Consider the following 17,937-nt stretch of genomic DNA (forward strand, 5'->3'; position numbering starts at 1 on the left):
TGGGTACACAGCTCAGCACAAGGCTAAAGAGTTCTACTTCCCTCAGCCCCAGTACAAGCCCAAAGAACACCTAGCTCCTCCCATGGCTCTGAAAACCATGACAGTGATGCAGGGAGAGAAGGCTACCCCTCTGTTCCCTTGTGTGCCCTTCAGGAATGGCATTGGAGGGGTTTTGAAGGATGAATAGGAATTCACCAAGTGGGACTGAGAGAAAGGGACTCCCAAGAGGAGGAAATAGGGTGTGCAAAGGCTTTGGTCAGCCTCTTCATCCTCATTGCAGGTTTCCACGGTGACAGCCTTGGCACAGAGCCTCTTTAGCAGCCGGAGTGAAATAGAATCAGCCTGGAGCGAAGCGGTGCAGAGCGAGATTCATGCTGAGAACAGCCAAGACCGTAAGATCCTGCGCTGCTGGTTGAAGGGCCCCCAGCGGGAGCTGAACCTAACGGCAGCCTACAGGCACACGGAGCAGGTAAGGGTCCAGGTGGCCTGTGCTGGAGACTTTGCCATCGAGAGACCCTGAATCCCGTATCTGGGATGGGGAAGGCTACTAGTTTGGCCTATAAGCCTCCCTGAGCCTCAGTTTCTTTATCTATAAAATGGACCCCAGCCATACTAGCGCTGACTGCAAAGCAAAGGTTGGCCACCTGGTACTGGACATCCAAGTGCTTCATTCCTCCTGGGCCCCTGGTGAGGTCTTGCCATAGCGGCGTGCCTGTGTAACCTTGAGGTCTGATGGTGTGGAGGCTGCAGCCCATTTGATCAGCCCTTCTCGGTGGTCATTCCTGGGGTGATGAGTGGGCAGTGGGGGCTGCCCCTGGAGACCCCCAGGGCAGGATGTTTTGCAGCTTGGACCCTCTGGACATCCCTCCGCATCAGCCTGGTCCTCATTGCAGCCATGGAAGAGTCATGTATTGCTGACGGTTCTGGGGACCGGTGCCAGGGGCCATCCTGAGGGCCTGCAGCTAGAGGGCATACTGGAGGAGCTGGTTCAAGACAGGAGCTTGTACCGGAAGCAGGGAACCTTCTCCCTTCGGTATGTGTGGCTCCTTCCCCCAGTCTGCTTCCCCCGAGGTGTGGTGCTTGCCTGGGTCTCCTGTTCTCCAGTGTGGAGGGTCACCAGGGAGTGGGGTGTGCCATGTGGCCTGGAGGGGCCCAGACAGAACCCAGAGTTCGGAGACAAGCCCTCTCCCTGAAAGCCCCCACGTCCCTCACCCCCTTTCATTAGTGTGCTGAGGTGGGCACGAAAAACAGTCTCATCACCCCAGGCTGAAAGCTGCTCTGGGGGAACCATTTCAGTTCCTGGAGGCACAGCTGGTTGAAAAGCCTGTTCTTTGTTGGGGGGTGAACAGCACAGGGTTGGAGTCAGAAGACCCAGCCTGAAGTCTAGGCTGTGCGCTGACCAGCTGGGGGTCCTTAGCCATCTACTGTCAGAACAGCAGCAGTAACCCAAAACTAACAGCCACTGCATTTGCCAAGGTCTCATCCATTTTTTAATCTCATTTATATTTATTGAGCACCTACTGTGTGCCAGGTTTTCCCTAGTGGCTCAGATGGTAAAGAATCTGCCTGCAGTACAGGAGATGCAGGAGACCCGGGTTTCATCCCTGGGTCTGGAAGATCCCCTGGAGAAGGGAAATGGCAATCCGCTCCAGTATTCTTGCCCGGAGAATCCCATGGACAGAGGTGCCTGGCAGGCCACAGTCCATAGGGTTGCAAAGAGTCAGACACGACTGAAGGGACTTCGCACGCATGCACATAGACAAAGTCTTTTTTTAAAAAACATTTATTTGGCTGCATCAGGTCTTAGCTGAGGCACACAGGATCTTTGTTGCAGTGCGCAGGCTTCTCTAGTTGCATTGCTCAAGCTTCTTTCTAGTTGTGGCATGCGGGCTCAGCAGTTGGAATGTGAGGGCTTAGTTGCTACGCAGCGTGTGGGATCTTAGTTTCCTGACCAGGGATCAAACCCACATCCCATGCTTTGGAAGGTGGATTCTTAACCACTGGACCACCAGGCTAGTCCCCTGTAACAAAGTCTCAACTCTGCAAGACAGTGACAGGCCCCTGGGGCACAGATGTCCTCTGACCCTGCCAGCCGCTTTAATGCTTTCGGCCTGTTCCCCACTCTCCACGACAGGCACCCCTGGACTGTGCCCCTCCCGCAGCGCATCCTCCTGCAGGAGACCTTCACGGCTGACAGGCGGCACCAGCGTTACTCCTTGGAGACCAGGGTGGTCCTCGGTGCCCAGGAGGAGACCCTGCAGACCGTGGTCCTGGGCTACCAGGCCGGGCACCCCTATGTGAGTGGACTCCAGGGTTCAACGGGGAGGGTTCCATCTGCCTCTGACCCATCTGTGTGTGTGTGTGTGTGCACACACGTGTGCATGTGTGTGGTTGTCCCTCCCAGGTCTGCGCGGGCCTGACCCACCCGTACGACGGCAGGGCCATCCCCAGGAGCTTGGACGGGTGCATGGTTTTGTGGAATCGGCACGTGGTAAGTGAGGACCCCAGAGCTCTTTTCACCCCGGTGGTCCCCGGTTCAGGTTGCCATCTTCTCTCAACTGGACGAAACAAACGGAGAATTCCGGCCTGAGTTTTCTATTCTGCTGTCTGCCTAATTCAATCTACTTGAGAGCCTGAGGGAGTTTTTCAACACGCCAGCGTAGTCATTGTCGCCCCCTTACTTAAAAACCCTCACCTCTTCTCTTGGGAGAAAGACCCCAGCCCGGACCCTGTGCTAGTCCGAGACCGTGATTGGGACGCGTCTGCCTTTTTATCCTGAGAGCCACAAGGCCTGGCGCACAGTCAGTGCTTAAATGAACAGCTGTTGGCGGGTGCTGTTGAAAGTCCATTCTAGGACTCCCCTGGCGGTCCAGTGGTTAAGACTGTGCTTCCAGTGCAACGGGCACAGGTTCAATTCCTGGTTGGGGAAGTTCCACATGCTGCGTGGTGCGACCACAATTTTAAAAAAAGAAAGAAAAATGCATTACATACCTAATTTAGAGCAGGGGTTGATCAAGTTTTTCTCTGAAGGACCAGATGGTAACTATTGTAGCCTTTGCAGGTCATACAGCCAGTGTTGCAACTACTCATCTCTGCCTTTGTAGCTCACAAACATTGTAGGAAACACACAAATGAATGGGCACAACTGTGTTCTGATAAAACGTTTGCTGTGGGCTGAATGTTTGTGTAACCACCCACTTCCCCAGATTCATATGTTGAAGCTCTAATGTGATGGCATTTGGAAGTGCGGGCTTTGGGTAATCAAGGTCATGAGGGTGGAGCCCTTATGATAAGATTGTTGTTCAGTTGCTCAGCGCTCAGTCATGTCCGACTCTTTACCATCCCATGGACTGCAGCCCGCCAAGTTTCCCTTCCTTCATTATCTCCCAGAGTTTGCTCAATCTCATGTCCATTGAGTTGGTGATGCCATCCAGCTGTCTCATCCTCTGTTGCCCCCTTCTCCTCCTGCTCTCAATCTTTCCCAGCATCAGGGTTTTTCCAATGAGTCAGCTCTTTGCATCAGGTGGCCAAAGTATTGGAGCTTCAGCATCAGTCCTTCCAATGAATATTCAGGTTTGATTTCTAAGATGGACTGGTTTATCTACTTGCAGTCCAAGAGACCCTCAAGAGTCTTCTCCAGCACCACAGTTCAAAAGCATCAATTCTTCTGTACTCAGCCTTCTTTATGGTCCGACTATCACATCCATACATGACTACTTGAAAAACCATACCTTTAACTCTACGGACATTTGTTGGCAAAGTGGTGTCTCTGCTTTTTAATACACTGTCTAGGTTTGTCATACAGCTTTCTTCTAAGGAGCTAGTATCTTTTAATTTTATGGCTGTAGTCGCTGTGTGCAGTGATTTTGGAGCCCAAGAAAATAAAGTCTGTCACTGTTTCCGTTTTTTCCCATCTATTTGCCATGAAGTGATTAATCTTAATGATAAGATTAGTGTCCTTCCAAAAAGAGGATCAGAGCTGAGCTTTCTCTCCACCATCTGAAGACACAATGAGAAAATAGCCATCTGCAAACCAGCAAGAGGTTTCTCACCAGAACCCGTCCATGCTGGCACCTTGGTTTTGGACTTCCGGTCTCCAGAACGGTGAGATGTAAAATTTCTGGTGTTTGAGTCATGCAGTCTGTGGCATTTCTGTTATAGCAGCCAAAACAACTAGATTTGCAAAATCAGGCTGGCCAGTTTTGTTGTTTTTTTTTCCCCCAGTCTGTAGTTTTTAACCCCTGACTTAGAGGGTCTTGGCATTTGTCTTCTAGGAGTGAAACTCGTTTTTGCCTGTGTGCCCTTAGCAAGTCATCTTGTGTCTCTGGATCTCAGTTTCCTCTTCTGTGCAGTGGAGACAGCAACCCTCATCTCTTACGCAGTGTTATGAGGATCGAAATGGAGTACAGTGATCTTTCTTGAGTACTTGTTGTGCAGTTGCTAAGTCATGGCTGACTCTTTGTGACCCCATGGACGGCAGCATGCCAGGCTCCTCTGTCCTTCACTGTCTCCTGGAGTTTACTCAAACTCATGTCCATTGAGTCAGTGATGCCATCCAACCATTTCATCCTCTATCACCCCCTTCTCCTTTTGCCTTCAGTATTTCCCAGCATCAGCATCTTTTTTAGTGAGTCAGCTTTGTGCATCAGGTGGCCAAAGTATTGGAGTTTCAGCTGCAGCATCAGTCCTTCCAAGATTGTACTTGGGTACAATCTCGAGTACTTACAACATAGCTATAGGCCCTCATCCAAGTCTCCTTCCTGACCCCTCTAGGAAAAGACGCTCCAAGAGATGATCCCATTCTCCAGCAAGCATGTATTGAGCACCTGCTGTGTGCCGGGCCCTGGAGAAGGAAGACAGTGGTGGTTCCTCCCTTGGGGATGTCCACAGGTCTGGGGCTGGAGCTAGGCCAGCTGCTATACGTGGAGAGAGACCTGTGTTTCTGGGGCCTCACTCCCCTGCCTGTCAAACTGGGCCATGAGCAGCCCCCAGGTTTGGGAGTTGGAGGTCCTGAGGGGAAGCCATGGGCAAGATGACGGCCCAGAACACCTGCACAAATGTTTCCCGGTGGTGTGTCCTGTTTTCTAAACCGGAGATTGCAAAATGGCGAATGGGCCAAATCCAGTCTGCAGATGTGTTTTGTTTGGCCTGCTTAGCATTTAAACTAAAGAAAAGAAAGTGTCAACGTTTAAATCAGAAGATTTGGAATAAAACCCAGATCTCTGCTTCTAATTATAAAAAATTGGAAGATCTGACCCACTGGGCCTGAAACCCCACCTGACACCAACAGGCTAGAACCAAGTAGGTGGGGATCCTTTAATTTAATTTAATTTGACTGTTTTTTTCTAAAACTCTGTGTACTCAGTCATGTCCAACTCTTTGTGACCCCACGGACTGTAGCCTGCCAGGCTCCTCTGTCCATGGGATTTTCCAGGCAAGAATACTGGAGTAGGGTGCCATTTCCTTCTCCAGGGTTTTAAAACCATATCTTTGTTTAATGACACACATTTTTCACTTCTCTGGGACCTTTGTTTCTTCCTCCTCCATCCTGGCTCTGAAATAAAGCAGTGTATTCTTTGAGAGATGTTCACCAATGATAAAATTCTAGTGGCAAGACATTGTTTAACTTCTCAGGCAGCACAGGTGGGAAAAGATGGCAGCCTGCTGCTTGTACTTAGCGTGTGGCAGAAGCGAATTGGTTGTTGAGTGAATAAGTGATTAACTCTGTGTATGTATTTCCTGTTGCTGCTATAATAAATTGCCACAAACTTAGCGGCTTAACACAGCAAATTTATCTTACATTTCTTGAGATCTGAAATAAAAAATGGGTTTCACTTGGCTGAAATCAACATGTTTCCAGGATTGCATTCTTTCTAGAAGTTCCAGGGGAGAATCCTTTTTTTTTTTTTTTGCCTTTTCTAACTTCTAAAAACCACCCATGTGTCTTGATTTATGGTCCCTTTCTCTGTTTTCAAAGGTAGCAGAGTAGCATCTTCCTCTCTCTGACTGTGACTCTCTTGTCTCCCTCTTATATGAATCCTTGAGGCTTCCCGGGAAGTCCAATGGTTAAGACTCCATGTTTTCACTGCAGACGGTGCAGGTTCAATACCTGGTCAGGGAACTAAGATCTCACGTGCTATTTGACCAAAAAAAAAAAAAAAAAAAACCCAACACAAACCAAAAAAGCCTTGTGATCAGCTCATTGGATAATCCAGGATAATCTGCCCATCTCAAGATCCTTAATTGTAAAATCTCTTTTGCCCTGTAAGGTAACAGATTCCCAGAGTTCAGGGTTCAGGACATGGACATTTTGGGGAAGGTGGGTATTTTTCTGCCTGCCAGAAATTAAACATTCTTCTACTTAGCATGGCATTGCCTTTGGGGTTTCAGGCTATAACTACAACTAGTGATTCTGCATTCATCTAGATATTTGTTGAGCACCTACTATGCACCTGCACCATGCTGAGTGTTACAACTGCAGCAGTGCCTAGAACAATCACCCTTGTGAATGAGACACAGGCCCTCAAGCCTACCCTGCTCGCCCCACCTGTGGGCGCTGGAGTTTACCATACACATCAGAGACCCCCCTGTGCACCTGCCCCGCTTTCTTTCCTGTGACTGGCGCAGTGCAGACTGCTTTCACCCATCAATCTTGGGACCACTTTGATTGCTGGGTTCCGAGGGTGGCCTTTGCAGGCATTCAGAGATGCGGAGTCCCCTCTCTCAGGGCCGTCGGTTCTCGTACAGGCTAAGAACAGAGGTGTTGAGGCCACTCTGAAAGTCAACCAGAAAGTCTTGCTGCATCTGAAGGCTCTGCATCATGACAGATCACGGCATGGTGAAGTCTGGCATAACCTGGCCCTGGGCGTGGCTCACTCCTTCCAGGTACCCATCCCTGGGCTGGGCAAATGCTGGTTGGTGACCTCCAAGCAGAGCTCGACTGTTGGCGAGAGTGAAAGGTCCTGTCTGTTCTTTCCTAGCTGAGGTTCCCCCAAGCCCTGAATGTGGACGGGGACGTTGTCTTCAGACAGAGTCACGAGGGAGCATTTGACTGTGGTGTGGATGCACGAGCTACCATCAACCGCAACGTCACGTCCCAGGTCAGAAGACTGAGTTCTGCCTCCTAGCTGGGAGAGGAGGGGATTTAATGTTAGCATGCGGGTGTCCTGTATGGGAAGTGGCAGGGTGGCCCTGGCAAGCTGAGAGCACAGGCTTTATTTGGGCAGCGTGCATATGATGAATCAGGGTGCACCACTGTGACAAAAGTTTGCTTTACTGTGAAAGTTTATTCTGCAGTCATGTCACACTTCATTGTGGGTCTACTCCACACACTCACTCAGGGACCCAGGCTCCCACCACCCTGTGGCTCTGCCCCAGCTGGCTAGATGCAGAGAAAGAGGGTGAGAATTTTGCAGGAGGTTTTCGTTGGTCAGGCGCATAAGTAATTCCACTGGTGGGAACTCATCACTTGACCCTCCCCCAGCTGCAAGGGAGGCTGAGAAATGTAGTTTTAGCTGTATGTCCTAGAGAGAAAGGAAGTGCATTTTGGTGAATATATAGCAGCCACTGTGGGTATATTCATTAATTCACCATATATAGATAGTGTCTCTGCTGCATGAGAGGCTCTGTGCGATGTACTGGGACTGCACAGATGAATGTTTCTGTTCCCATCTCCAAGGAGCTTTCAGGTTCAAATCCTAGCTCCACTGTTGACTTGCTTGGGTAAATTATTCAACCTCTCTGAGCATCAGTTTTTCCTCCTGTGAAGAAGGATAGTAATACCAGCCTGTGAGAGCAGGGGTGATGATTGAATAAGATGATGATTGTAAAACCAGCTTCCCAGTGCCTGGTTCATGCTGCTGCCAAGTAGCTTCAGTCGTGTCCGACCCCGTGCGACCCCATAGACGGCAGCCCACATGGCTCCCCCGTCCCTGGGATTCTCCAGGCAAGAACACTGGCGTGGGTTGCCATTTCCTTCTCCAATGCATGAAAGTGAAAAGTGAAAGTGAAGTCGCTCAGTCATGTCCGACTCTTAGCGACCCCATGGACTGCAGCCTACCAGGCTCCTCCACCCATGGGATTTTCCAGGCAAGAGTACTGGAGTGGGGTGCCACTGCCTTCTCCTGGTTCATAGTCAGGGTCAAAAAAATGGCATCCGTGAACACAGGAGGCATGAGCAGACACCGTGGCAGGGGGAGGATGTGGTCTGCAGTCCGAGAGCTGTCCTCTCAGCCCCGTGTCTGGGGCCTCACTTCTCAAGCTTCCAGGTAAGGCAGTCTCCATAAGATTTAGGCTGAGAACTGTCCTGAAAGGATGGTGGCTTCAGGCGTCTGCTGTGGGGCCTGGGTTTGGGACACCTCTGGGATGACCTGTCCCTCCTCAGTGCCCAGCCAGCCGCCTTCTTGGGTTCTGCATCTCACTCTTTGCTCCCTCTGACCCCCTCACCCTTTTCTACGTCCCCCTCCCAACAGGTCTTGGTCCAGCTGAACGGATCTGACTCCCATTCGGTGGTTTCCTTCCAGCTCAGACGTCCCCGTGGACCCATGTTTCCTCCAGACTTGCAGGTACAGATGGTAGTCCCTTCGGGATGACCTCAGTTACCTGCCAAGTATTGTCTTTGAGCAGCCAGCTTGCTGGGAGATGGGGCGGAAGGAAGGGAGGATGGAGGGGAGGGAGCAGGGGGAAGGCCACACCACGATGCTAAGCTTAGCCAGACAGCCCCTCCAGAATCAAGAACAGATGGGAAGGAGATTTCCAAATCCGTCATTTGGAAGTGATTGTCCAGGCAAGAAGGGTTTTCAGCTCCCTGGAGGGTGAAAGGATCACATTTCACCCTTGAAAATGGAGAGAGGCAGAATTGTCCTCAAAACCCTGCCCTGTGATTGGGTCTGGAAGAAACTGTATGAGCCTTCAGAATGGCTTTTTAGATCCCAGAGCATTTTGCCCAGTGTGGGGTAGAAACACATAGGGTTTCATTCTCCAGGGAAAGGAAGAGGCAGGGAGAGGTGTGCAGGTGGGAGGGCTGTGCTTTGCTCCCCCAGGGTCAGCTCCATAGAAAGCCCCCCACCTTGGTTACTTTGAGAGTATGCCATGTACACAGGAATTAGGCTGCGGGCTGGGGACATGGAGGTGTAGGTGGGTAACCCCCACTGCGATGAGGACCAGAATTCAATAGCAATTTTTAAATGCCTGCTGTGGCCTCAGTCCTGTGCCTGTGGGTTTTGACAACTTGAGGGGAGGGCTCAGAACCCCAGAAGGGCTCTGAAGAATGGAAGCTGAACGGTCTCAGAGGCGTGTTTTCGCATGTGTTGGTATCTCTGAAATCAGGATGTGTCTTCAGACCCACACTGGTTCATTGTCTCATCAGCAGCCTTTTCACTTTTGAGGTGTATAAAATCATGGCACCTGTCAGACTGGAAGATGTGCCATCGCCGAAGTCAGTTATAACGGGAGCTGATGGCCCTTGAATGTTTGCCGTGTGCCAGGCTCTGGTCTCAGCCCTTGATGTGGATCATCTCATGGATGCCTCGTGGTGCTGCTGATTGGCATTTTGCAGATGAGACTCTGAGGCACAGAGAGGCAATGAGCCCTGTGGAAGGTCATGGAGCACATAAGTGGAGGGTCTTGGATGGGCACCCAGGCAGGCTGGACGTGGAGCCCAGTGTGGCCCCAGCACTCATGGTGAGGGAGGAGGAGTCCTGCTGGAACCTTGGGTGCTGGGTCACCTAATGGATTCAAGCTTTATTATTACTTTTTTAAAAATTAAGAGTATAGTTGATTTACAATGTTGTATTAGTTTCAGATGTACAGCGAAGTGATTTAGTTATACTAAATACTATATATTTAGTTATATAGGTTGGGAAGATCCCCTGGAGAAGGGAACAGCTACCCAGTCCAGTATTGTGGCCTGGAGAATTCCATGGACTGTATAGTCCATGGAGTCGCAAAGAGCTGGACACAAATGAGCGACTTTCACTTCATATATGTATATATATATCTCCACTCTTTTTTAATGTTCTCTTCCCACATAGGCCATTAAGAGTATTGAGTATATTATTACTTTTTAAAACAGCAGGAGCCTTTGCTCACATTATCTCTGTGTTTGAATGAGGGCTGGGCCTGGGCGACAGGAACCCAGCCTTCTCAAACCCATCTCCCCCAAAACATCAGGTATCTTTTCACTGATGTTTCTCAACCTAATTTTCATTACTGCATCCCTGACCAAGGAGGCTTGTTGGGCACTTTTCCCCTAATTGTCCCCTCTATGAAAATTTAAGTCCACACATGTCCTGTATTTCTGTTATGTGTGGATGCATATCTGGGCCTTGTATAAGAAGTTATTTTTTTTAACCAAAGCCCTCTCACAAGAACCAATTATGCATTTAAAGCGATATTGCCCCTGTTGAGAATGCATGCTCCACAAGACCTCTCGGGCCCACAGAGTCAATCAGAGAAGACACGGTGTACCCTGGAAGTTCCCAGCCTCAGCTGCACGTTAGAAGCCGGTGGGGGCAGTTTTATTAACAGAACATACCTGGACTGCAGCCTGGAGATGCTGAGTTGATTGGTTAGGGCATCCCAGGCACTCTTTTAAAAAATTAATAAATCTCAGTTTTTACAGCAGTTTTAGGTTTACAGGAAAATTGGGCAGAAAGTACGGAGAGCTCTCACAGACCCCTGTTCTCCACACGGTTTTCCCACTTATCGACATCTTGTGGGACTTCCCTGGTGGCCCAGTGGTGGACGGTGCTTCCACTGCTGTGGGGTGCCGGTTCGATCCCTGGCTGGGGTCTGAGATCCTGCATGCTGCATGGCTTGGCCAAAATAGAAAAATAAACAGATAAAAGGAGAATGTTTAAAAAATAAGCCAAACATCTTGCCTTAGTGTGGTACCTTTGTTAAAATGGAGGGACCAATATTAATTCATTATGAACTAAAGTGCATCATTTACTTTAAGGTTCTCTCCTTGTGCCATTCATTCTGTGCGCTTTGCCAAGTGCGTAATGTCATAAATCAGCTTACAGTAGTTTCACTGCCCTAAAGATCCTCTGCGAGCCCTCTGTTCCTCCTTCCCCCTCTCTTACCCTCTGGCCACCAGTTATCATTTTCTGTATTTTTAGTTTTACCTTTTCCCCTGGAACATCATACAGTTGGAATCATTCAGTTTGTAACCTTGAAGTGAAAGATTGGTTTGTTTCATTTAGAATGTGCTGTTACAATTCCTTTGTGTCTTTTCATGGCTTAATAGCTCATTTCCTTTTATCACCGAATACTGTTGCATTGTATGGGATACACTGCTGTCTATCAATTCAAGTAGCGAGAGGCCAGGCATACTTGTAAAAGCTCCCCATGCGACTGTAATGTGCAGACTGGGCCAGGCCAGTTTCTACCCTGTAGTGGGGGAACCGAAGCCCAGATCAGGATGTGGGCTTCAGATCCTACAGAGTTGGTGGAAGAGTGGGCCTCGCTGCTCGCACCCTACTCCTCCCCACATCATTCTGGGGGCCTGGTCAGGCCTTTGCTCCAACCTCACCCCAGGTGCAAAAGTGAAGTCGTTCAGTCATGTTCGACTCTCTGTGACCCCATGGACTGTAGCCTGCACCAGGCTCCTCTGTCCATGGGATTTTCCAGGCAAGAATACTGGAGTGGGTTGCGATTGCCTTCTCCAGGGGATCTTCCCAACCTAGAAATCGAATACAGGTCTCCTGCCTTGCAGGCAGATGCTTTACCCTCTGAGCCACCAAGGAACTCACCCCAAGTGTGGCCCCTCCTTATGCACCAGACATTCTCCCCTTTGACCTCCAGAGCTTCTAGCGGTTCTCTGGGCCCCAAGGGGCACTGTGAGCATCCTTTTCTGTAACTGAATTGCCCAGGGTCTTCTGCTCCCCACAGCAGCCCTATTTCAGGCACAAGCATGAGTTTTAGAGCCAGGCAGGCCCAGGTTGAATATGTGAGTCTCTGAGCCTCAGTTTCTCCATTTGTAAGACAAAAATCCCACCTCCTAGGTAGTGGGAAGGACAAGGTGATCCTGTTCCTGTGCAAGGAGCTGGGGTCAGGGAAGGCTTCCACCTGATCTTCCCTCTGTCTTATTTCTCTTCCTGAGTATTTGCTGTCCACTGTGTTTGGTGATGCTCAGTGCTGGTGTGACTCGGGAAGACTTCCTGGAAGAAGAGGCCCTCCTGCATACCCAGCTCCCACAGACCCTTCCTGTCCTTCCTCTGCCTTTTTTTTTTAATAGTATCTTTTATGAAAATAAAAAAGAGGGGTTCCTCTGGTGGCTCAGATGGTAAAGCATCTGCCTGTAATGCAGGCAGAGCCAGGTTTGATCCCTAGGTTGAGAAGATCTTCTGGAGAAGGGAATAGCTTCCCACTCCAGTAGTCTTGCCTGGAGAATCCCATGGACAGAGTTACTTGGCAGACTACAGTCTATAGGGTCGCAAAGAGTCGGACATGACCGAGTGGCTAACGCTTTCACTTCTACTGTTTTATAAAAGTGTGTATTTATTTATTACATGGCTCTGTTGGGTCTTAGTTGTGGCATGTGGTATCTTCCTCGTGTCATGGGAGATCTTTCTTTGCAACATGCGGATCCTCTACTTGAGCCGCAAGGGCTCAATAGTTGTGGCTCGCACGCTAAGTTGCTCTGTGGCATGTGGGATCTTAGTTTGTCCCCTGCATTGCAAGGTGGATTCTTAACTACTGGAGCATGAGGGAAGAACCCCCAACACCGCTGCTTCTGAACGCTGTCCTCTTTCCCCGCAGGTGCAGGCGGCTGCCGCGCGCTACAGAGAGCGCAGCGTCAACGGCTCCCTGTCTGTGCACGTGTCTGGCGAGGAGCTGGTTCTGCTGGAGGCCAGTGCGAGACAGGACAGCCGGAGGAACACCCGGGGCTGGGGTATGAGTGTCCTCCTACACCAGGAGGTCCTCAGAGCCCCCAGGGCTGTTCAGCTGCAGCTCTCCAGCAAGGTCGCCCCAGCCAGGTGAGCATCCCCAGGTGGCTTCAAGGAGGGAGGGGGCCTCTGAGGTTGAAGGGCTGAAGTCCTGGGAGATGGGAAATCATCACCCAGAAGTGCCCTCTGGGACCATCGCTGAATGGGGTGGGACCATCCGTGCCATTCTTGAGTTTAAGGCTTGAGGAGGTAGAAGGGAGGAAACATTCAATTTTCCACTTTGATCTATTTTCCTTTCTTTTTTAGTTATAACAGCATTCACAGTTGTTGTTAAGTTGCTAAGTTATGTCTGATTCTTTTATGACCCAGTGAACTATAGCCTGCCAGGATCCTCTGTCCGTGGGATTTCCCAGGCAGGAATATTGGAATGGGTTGCCATTTCATCCTCTTGGGGATCTTCCTGGACTAGAGATTGAACCCGTGTCTCCTGCATTGGCAGGCAGGTTCTTTACTGCCTAGCCACCTGGGAAGCTTTATTCCCAAACTTCAAAGGGTTTGAGGTAGATTATGAAAATGTACATTGTTCTAGGTCAAGAACTAGCCAACTTTCAGGAAAGGACAGGATGGTAAATATTTTTGGATCTGCGGGCCACACGCTCTCTGTGGCAGGTATTCTGCGATTGTAGTACAAAAGCATCGTAGACAACATGTAAATCAACGCAAGTGGCCAAGTTCTGATAAAACTTTATTTACTATACAGGTGGGCTGGTTTTGGCCCACAGCTTGCCAAATCTTATTCTGGGTTTCAAAAAAAAAAAAAAAATACATGAGGAAGTTCGGGTGAAGGGAAGGAAAAATGGGAAGATGATCAATGTGGCATCAGTAAGCGAAATGCGTGCCTTTTTCTAGAGTGGAGCTGATGATTTGACTCTGAGCTTCCTAACAGCCAGGGCAAAGTAAGAAACCAAACAATGGCATTATTTGTAAATAGTGCCTTTCCTTAGGGAAACACACACACACACACACTCACACCTGTGTGAGTGTGCACCAAGCAAAGCATGGCTGATCTTGTCCCTGGTCTTGGTATTCCCATGGAAAGCAACTACCATGATGTCATATATAGAGCTTACCATGTGGGACTTCCCTGGTCGTCCAGTGGTTGAGACTGCACTTCCAATGTAGGGGGCATGGGTTCGATCCCTAGTCAGGAAAGTAAGTTCTTACATGCTTCGTGTGTGCTAGGTCACTTTAGTCATGTCCGACTCTTTGCGACCCCATGGATTATAGCCTGCCAGGCTCCACTGTCCATGGGATTCTCCAGGCAAGAATACTGGAGTGTGTTGCCACGCCCTCCTCCAGGGGATCTTCCCTATTGAGACATCAAATTCATGTCTCCTGTAGTTCCTGCATTGGCAGCTGGGTTCTTTACCACTAGCGCCACCTGGGAAGCCTTACGTGACTTGAGTCAAGAAAAGAAAAAACCCAAACAACAACAAAAAAAACACGTGGGTGATTGGCACCATGTCACCTGCCCCGATTCTCCAGGAATTTTAAGAGCAGGCTTCCTGGGACTGTTTTGTCCCTTGTCCCCCGCCGTAATAACATAGACTGATAACTCATTAGCAATGTCAGTTCAGCATCAGTAGTTCGATGCTTTCCTCCTCTTTACAGAAGAAGAAACTGAGGTTCAGGGAGTCGTGTCCTTGTGCAGAGCCCCACAGTGAGTGGGCAGCAGTCCTGGGATTCAGCCTCCCATTTGACTGACCTCAAAGCCCGTGATCTGAGCCCTCTGTTACACTGCATCCCTGCGAGCTGAGGGCCCAGGAAGGCGATCCCATGATGGGTCTGAACGTGGGGTTCAGAAATTCGTACGGCCAGACTGGCTTACTTGAAGGGGAAAAACACCATTTGCTGCAGAGATAGCTGCTGATGTTTTCCACGCCCCATCACTTTCCTTCCTAGGATCTGGCTGTTTTCCAAAGCCCTGCTGGACCAGAGCACAGTGCAGCTCTTCCTCAAGGCCTCCGAGGCTCGGAGAGGAGGCCGGGTCCTGACCCTGCGGACCCAAGCCCAGCACACAGTGGCCGCCTGGACAGCCCTGCCCCGTCTTCTGACCCTTGTGGGGGTGCTGAAGCAGAAGGAGGTGCTCAGAGAGGGTGAGAGCCTGGGGAGCACTGTGGGATTGTGGGCGAGCACCCTCTGTGGATCCTCCATGTAGATGAAATCCTACACATACTCAAGTCCACAGATGCTCTGTTCCAGCATCACACACACTCGTGATGCTCTTTGGTCAGCAGTTAGTACCTTGGGCTTCGCTAGGGGCTCAGCTGGTACAGAATCTGCCTGCCAGTGCAGGAGACTCCAGTTACATGGGTTCGAACCCTGGGTCAGGAAGATCCCCTGGAGGAGGAAATGACAACCCACTCCAGTATTCTTCGGGCTTCCCTGGTGGCTCAGAGGGTAAAGAATTTGCCTGCAATGCAGGAGACTGGAGTTCGATCCCTGCGTTGGAAAGATCCACCGGAGAAGAGAATGGCAACCCACTCCAGTATTCTTGCCTGGAGAACTCCACAGACGGGGCTGCTAGCAGATGGTAGTCCATGGAGTCACCAAAGAGTTGGACACGCCTGAGCGAGTAACACTTTCAGACTAACACTTTCAGAGTAACACTTTCAAAATGAATCTTCTGCTGTCTAAATACTAAACAGAGGGAGTGACTGAATGAGACACGTGGGACTGAGTAATTTTCTTTTTGGAGGTTGGAGTACAAACTGGTTTTGTTGTGTTTTGAGATTAATCCATATTGTCACAAGTAGCAAATGTCATTTCTCCATTGTAGTCCATCGTATGAATATTCCATGATTTCTTTGTACATCTTACTTTTTTTTTATTATGCAACACGTTTTTAAAATTGAAAACCAAACTAAACAGGCTACCTTGTACAGGACTTGTCAGAGCCTTAACACACTAATGATATTGGAAATATCCAGGAAGCAGGGCTGAGTGCAGTGTTCCCTTCTAACACTTGTTTTATCTTTTGGCTGTGCTAGGTCTTCGTTGTGGCATGTGGGCCCTTCATTTATGCCATATGGGCTTTCTAGTTGTGGGACATGGGCTTAGTTGCCCCTCAGCATGTGGGATCTTAGTTCACCCGTTCAGTTCAGTCACTCAGTCGTGTCCAACTCTTTGTGATCCCATGGACTGCAGCCAGGCTTCTCTGTCCATCACCAACGCCTGGAGCTTGCTCAAACTCATTTCCATTGAGTTGGTGATGCCATCCAACCATCTCGTCCTCTGTCGCCCCCTTTTCCTCCTGCCTTCAATCTTTCCCAGCATCAGGGTATTTTCCAATGAGTTGACTCATCAAATCATGTGGCCAAAGTATTGGAGCTTCAGCTTCAGCATCAGTCCTTCCAATGAATAGTTCACCAACCAGGGGTCAAACCCACATCCCCTGCTCTGGAAAGCAGTTTATTAACCCTGGACCACCAGGGAAGTCCCTCTAACAATTTGTTTTTCTTCCAGTTTTATTGAAATATAATTGTCATGTAGCACGATATTAGTTTGTGTACAGCATTGTGATTTGACTTACATACATTAGGAACTGATAATCACAGTAGGTTTACTGAACATCTGTCATCTCATTTAGACACGAAATTAAAGAAAAAGAAAATTTCTTATGGTGAGAACTCTTAGGATTTTATACTCTTAATTTTCATATATGACATAGAGCAATGTTAATTATATTTATCATATTGTATATTACATTCTTCTGTGGGAGGAAATGGCAACCCACTCCAGTATTCTTGCCTGGGAAATCCCATGGACAGTGAGCCTGGCAGGCTGCAGTCCATGGGGTCTCAAAGAGTCAGACAGGACTCAGTGACTGAGCATGCATATTACATTCCTAGTACCTCTTTATCCTATAACTGGAAGTTCAAACCTTTTAAAAAATGTTTTATAGTTGATTCACAATGTTGTTAATTACTGCTGTACAGCAAAGTGATTCAGTTATATATACGTTCTTTTTCTTATGTCCTTTCCCTTTATGGCTTATCATAGGATAGTGAATATATAACAGTGATATATTGTAATCACTATTCATATAATCATCATAATATGTTATAATCATCCTAATATGATGTTATAATCATCATGATGTTATGTGATATATCAGTAGGAGCTTGTTGTTTATCTGTCCTTTATATAAAAACTCATCTCTGCTAACCCCAAGGTCCCGCTCCACCCCTCTTCCAGCCCCCTCCCCTGACAACCACAGATCCGTTCTTCACTCTGTGACTGTGATTCTCTTTCTGTTTTGCCATGGCTGTTGTTCAGTTGCTAAGTCATGTCTGTTTCATGGATAGGTTCACATGTGTCATATTTTAGATACAACACATAAGTGGTATCATTTGGTATTTGTCTCTCTCTTTCTGACTGACTTCATTTAGCATGGTAGTCTCTGGTTGCATCCGTGTTGCTGCAGATGACGTTATTTTGTTCTTTTTATGGCTGAGTAGTATTCCGTTGTATGTGCACCACGTCTTCTTTCTCCATCCATCTGTCAGTGGACATGTAGGCTGTTCCCACGTCTTGGCTCTTGTGAACAGTGCTGCTGTGAGCTTAGGGGTGCGTGTGTCTTTTTGAATTATAGGTTTGTCCGGATATATGCCCAGGAGTGGGATTGCTGGAGCATATGGTAATTCTGTTTTTAGTTTTTTGAAGAACCTCCATCCTGGCTCAAAACTGCACAGTGGCTGCACCAATTTATATTCCCTCCAAGAAGCATGTACATTTTGATTGCCTTCATCCAATACCCCATCCCCCACCTCTGATAATCATAAATGTGACCTTTTTTAAATTGAAGCATAGTTGATGTCGGAGAAGGCAATTGCATCCCACCCCAGTACTCTTGCTTGGAAAATCACATGGACGGAGGAGCCTGCTAGGCTGCAATCCATGGGGTCGCTAAGAGTTGGACACGACTGAGCGACTTCACTTTCACTTTTCACTTTCATGCATTGGAGAAGGAAATGGCAGCCCACTC

The 17,937-nt window shown here is 48.8% G+C and overlaps 1 protein-coding gene across 1 annotated transcript in view; it reads left to right on the forward strand.

Annotated features, from left to right (window-relative positions):
• The window catches only part of LOC113883389, a 140,794-nt gene that overhangs the window by 51,886 nt on the left and 70,971 nt on the right, over positions 1 to 17,937 (forward strand). Inside the window, exons 21-29 of the mRNA XM_027527059.1 lie at positions 281 to 469; positions 894 to 1,033; positions 2,135 to 2,297; positions 2,405 to 2,491; positions 6,748 to 6,885; positions 6,981 to 7,100; positions 8,472 to 8,564; positions 12,763 to 12,980; positions 14,853 to 15,046. Coding sequence (XP_027382860.1) covers positions 281 to 469; positions 894 to 1,033; positions 2,135 to 2,297; positions 2,405 to 2,491; positions 6,748 to 6,885; positions 6,981 to 7,100; positions 8,472 to 8,564; positions 12,763 to 12,980; positions 14,853 to 15,046 — 1,342 coding nt within the window. The remainder of the gene's footprint in view (positions 1 to 280; positions 470 to 893; positions 1,034 to 2,134; positions 2,298 to 2,404; positions 2,492 to 6,747; positions 6,886 to 6,980; positions 7,101 to 8,471; positions 8,565 to 12,762; positions 12,981 to 14,852; positions 15,047 to 17,937) is intronic.

Source organism: Bos indicus x Bos taurus, chromosome 25 (genome assembly GCF_003369695.1).
Source record: "Bos indicus x Bos taurus breed Angus x Brahman F1 hybrid chromosome 25, Bos_hybrid_MaternalHap_v2.0, whole genome shotgun sequence".
NCBI classification, from domain to species: domain Eukaryota; kingdom Metazoa; phylum Chordata; class Mammalia; order Artiodactyla; family Bovidae; genus Bos; species Bos indicus x Bos taurus.